The 2,578-nt window shown below is 40.3% G+C and overlaps 1 protein-coding gene across 1 annotated transcript; it reads left to right on the top strand.

Annotated features, from left to right (window-relative positions):
* Nucleotides 1-329: 329 nt before the first annotated feature.
* Nucleotides 330-1,664, top strand: LOC134318093 (zinc finger protein 271-like; the record flags this gene model as incomplete). The annotated part of the gene is made up of 1 exon (XM_063002511.1): nt 330-1,664. A coding segment is annotated over one exon (1,335 nt), but the record flags the coding sequence as incomplete, so codon positions are not given.
* Between the last annotated feature and the right edge of the window lie 914 nt (nt 1,665-2,578).

Here is a 2,578-nt window from a genome sequence, read left to right on the forward strand (position 1 = left end):
GCCTGGATCCGGTACAATTTGTACTTTTTTGACTTTTTTATTATTTTTTATTCCCTTTTTGACTTTTACTAACAATGTTTATTATTTATAATGTTACAAATATTGATTCAGTATTGTTTTCTGTTTCAGAAATGAACAACCATTTCCACGATCACATCAAGAGCTGCAGTGATGTTAAATATGATGCGCTGGTGAAGATTAAGACTGAACGTGAGAACCTGACGCCCACCAGAAGCTCCAGTAATCAGCAAACGTCCTCTGATCCTGTCAGCATTAACACGTCTCACCAGGGGAAACAGCAAGAAGGAAACGTCTGCTCACTGTGTGGGAAGAGCTTCAGGTTCCAGAGTGATCTCAAACAACACCAGCGCATTCACACTGGAGAGAAACCGTATCAGTGCTCACAGTGTGGGAAGAGCTTCAGGTCCACGAGTAATCTAAAAAAACACCAGCAGATTCACACTGGAGAGAAACCGTATCAGTGCTCACAGTGTGGGAAGAGTTTTAATCAACAGAGTAGTCTCAAAATCCACCAGCGCATTCATACTGGAAAGAAACCGCATCAGTGCTCACATTGTGGGAAGAGCTTCGGGTTCCAGTGTGAACTCAAAATACACCAGCGCATTCACACTGGAGAGAAACCGTATCAGTGCTCACAGTGTGGGAAGAGTTTTAATCAACAGAGTGGTCTCAAAACACACCAGCGCATTCACACTGGAGAGAAACCGTATCAGTGCTCACAGTGTGGGAAGAGCTTCAGGTCCTCGAGTAATCTAAAAAGACACCAGCACATTCACACTGGAGAAAAACTGTATCTGTGCTCACAGTGTGGGAAGAGTTTTAATAGTCAGAGTGATCTACAAAAACACCAGCGCATTCACACTGGAGAGAAACCGTATCAGTGCTCACAGTGTGGGAAGAGTTTTAATAGTCAGAGTGATCTAAAAAAACACCAGCACATTCACACTGGAGAGAAACCGTATCAGTGCTCAAAGTGTGGGAAGAGCTTCAGGTCCACGAGTAATCTAAAAAAACACCAGCGCATTCACACTGGAGAGAAACCGTATCAGTGCTCACAGTGTGGGAAGAGTTTTAATAGTCAGAGTGATCTAAAAAAACACCAGCACATTCACACTGGAGAGAAACCGTATCAGTGCTCAAAGTGTGGGAAGAGCTTCAGGTCCACGAGTAATCTAAAAAAACACCAGCGCATTCACACTGGAGAGAAACCGTATCAGTGCTCACAGTGTGGGAATAGTTTTAATAGTCAAAGTTATCTCAAAATACACCAGCGCATTCACACTGGAGAGAAACCGTATCAGTGCTCACAGTGTGGGAAGAGTTTTAATAGTCAAAGTTATCTCAAAATACACCAGCGCATTCACACTGGAGAGCAACCGTATCAGTGCTCACAGTGTGGGAGGAGTTTTAATCAACAGAGTCATCTCAAAACACACCAGCGCATTCACACTGGTGAGAAACTGTATCAGTGTTCACAGTGTGGGAAGAGTTTTAATAGTCAGAGTGGTTTCAAAACACACCAGTGCATTCACACTGGAGAGAAACCGTATCAGCAGGGTTTCATCACACCTCCCAAAAACATACCAGTATGTGGACTGACTGATATAAATCCTTCTTGTGATGGAGTGAAAGTTTTCCTTTAAAATTCTACATGTAAAAGTTCCTTTTTTTTACTTTAAATAATCTTATAATTTTATAAATGTAGAATATTTTGTGGTCACTGATTTTTTTTTATTTTTTATGTTTTTATTGTATTTAGTTTTTCTATTGAAATAAACATTAGTGATGTTGCAGGTTTATAATGAATTAATATGATTGTAATGGTAATAATACCAGTTTTATTTTAATAAAGAGATATTTGATATGTTGCTGTTATTAGTGTCACTTCTCTATAAATGTGAACACAACTGAGTTGTTCTAGAGGTTTAAATTTTATTCGGTGGATCTCAGAAGTTTAAAGATTCTTTTCTTCTAGACCTCAACTTCTCTTCCACACCTTTATTTTCCTTTCTTCACTGATTTGTTCTAACTGGGTAAGGTATTTTTGTTACTCTGAAAGAGGGCAGACTTTTGGCATCTCTAGCTAAAGAAACTAGTAAAAAGAAAAGAAGGTAAGAGCCAATTAAAGAGCACAAAATAAAAAATAAATAGCCAAAAAGGGTCAGAGCAGTTGTGGTGGCAGCCTACTGTACCTCACTGGCATCAGTGTATAGAACCAAGGATTAGATGGTTAAAAGAAGATCGTAATGGTAAAAGGGTGCCGTACAACTGGGATATGACCAGTAAAGTGGCAAGGGAATCAGCTAGTAAAATACTTGATGTAGACAGAGGAACAAAGTAAAAGAGACTTGGAGGTGGAAGTGCAAAAACAATTTACTTGCCAAAAAATAACTGGTATCTCCAGAAAGGCGAAGAGAGTGGACAGAAGTACGAGGAGATGTGGCCAGAGTGGTAGAGAGAACAGAGAGGCGACACTCCCATAGGGAACCGCTGGAAAGGGGCGGGACATTTTTTCTGCACAGCTTCCGGGTTGTGGAGCTCTGAATAGTTCCAAACA

This window comes from Trichomycterus rosablanca, chromosome 1, assembly GCF_030014385.1.
Source record: "Trichomycterus rosablanca isolate fTriRos1 chromosome 1, fTriRos1.hap1, whole genome shotgun sequence".
NCBI classification, from domain to species: domain Eukaryota; kingdom Metazoa; phylum Chordata; class Actinopteri; order Siluriformes; family Trichomycteridae; genus Trichomycterus; species Trichomycterus rosablanca.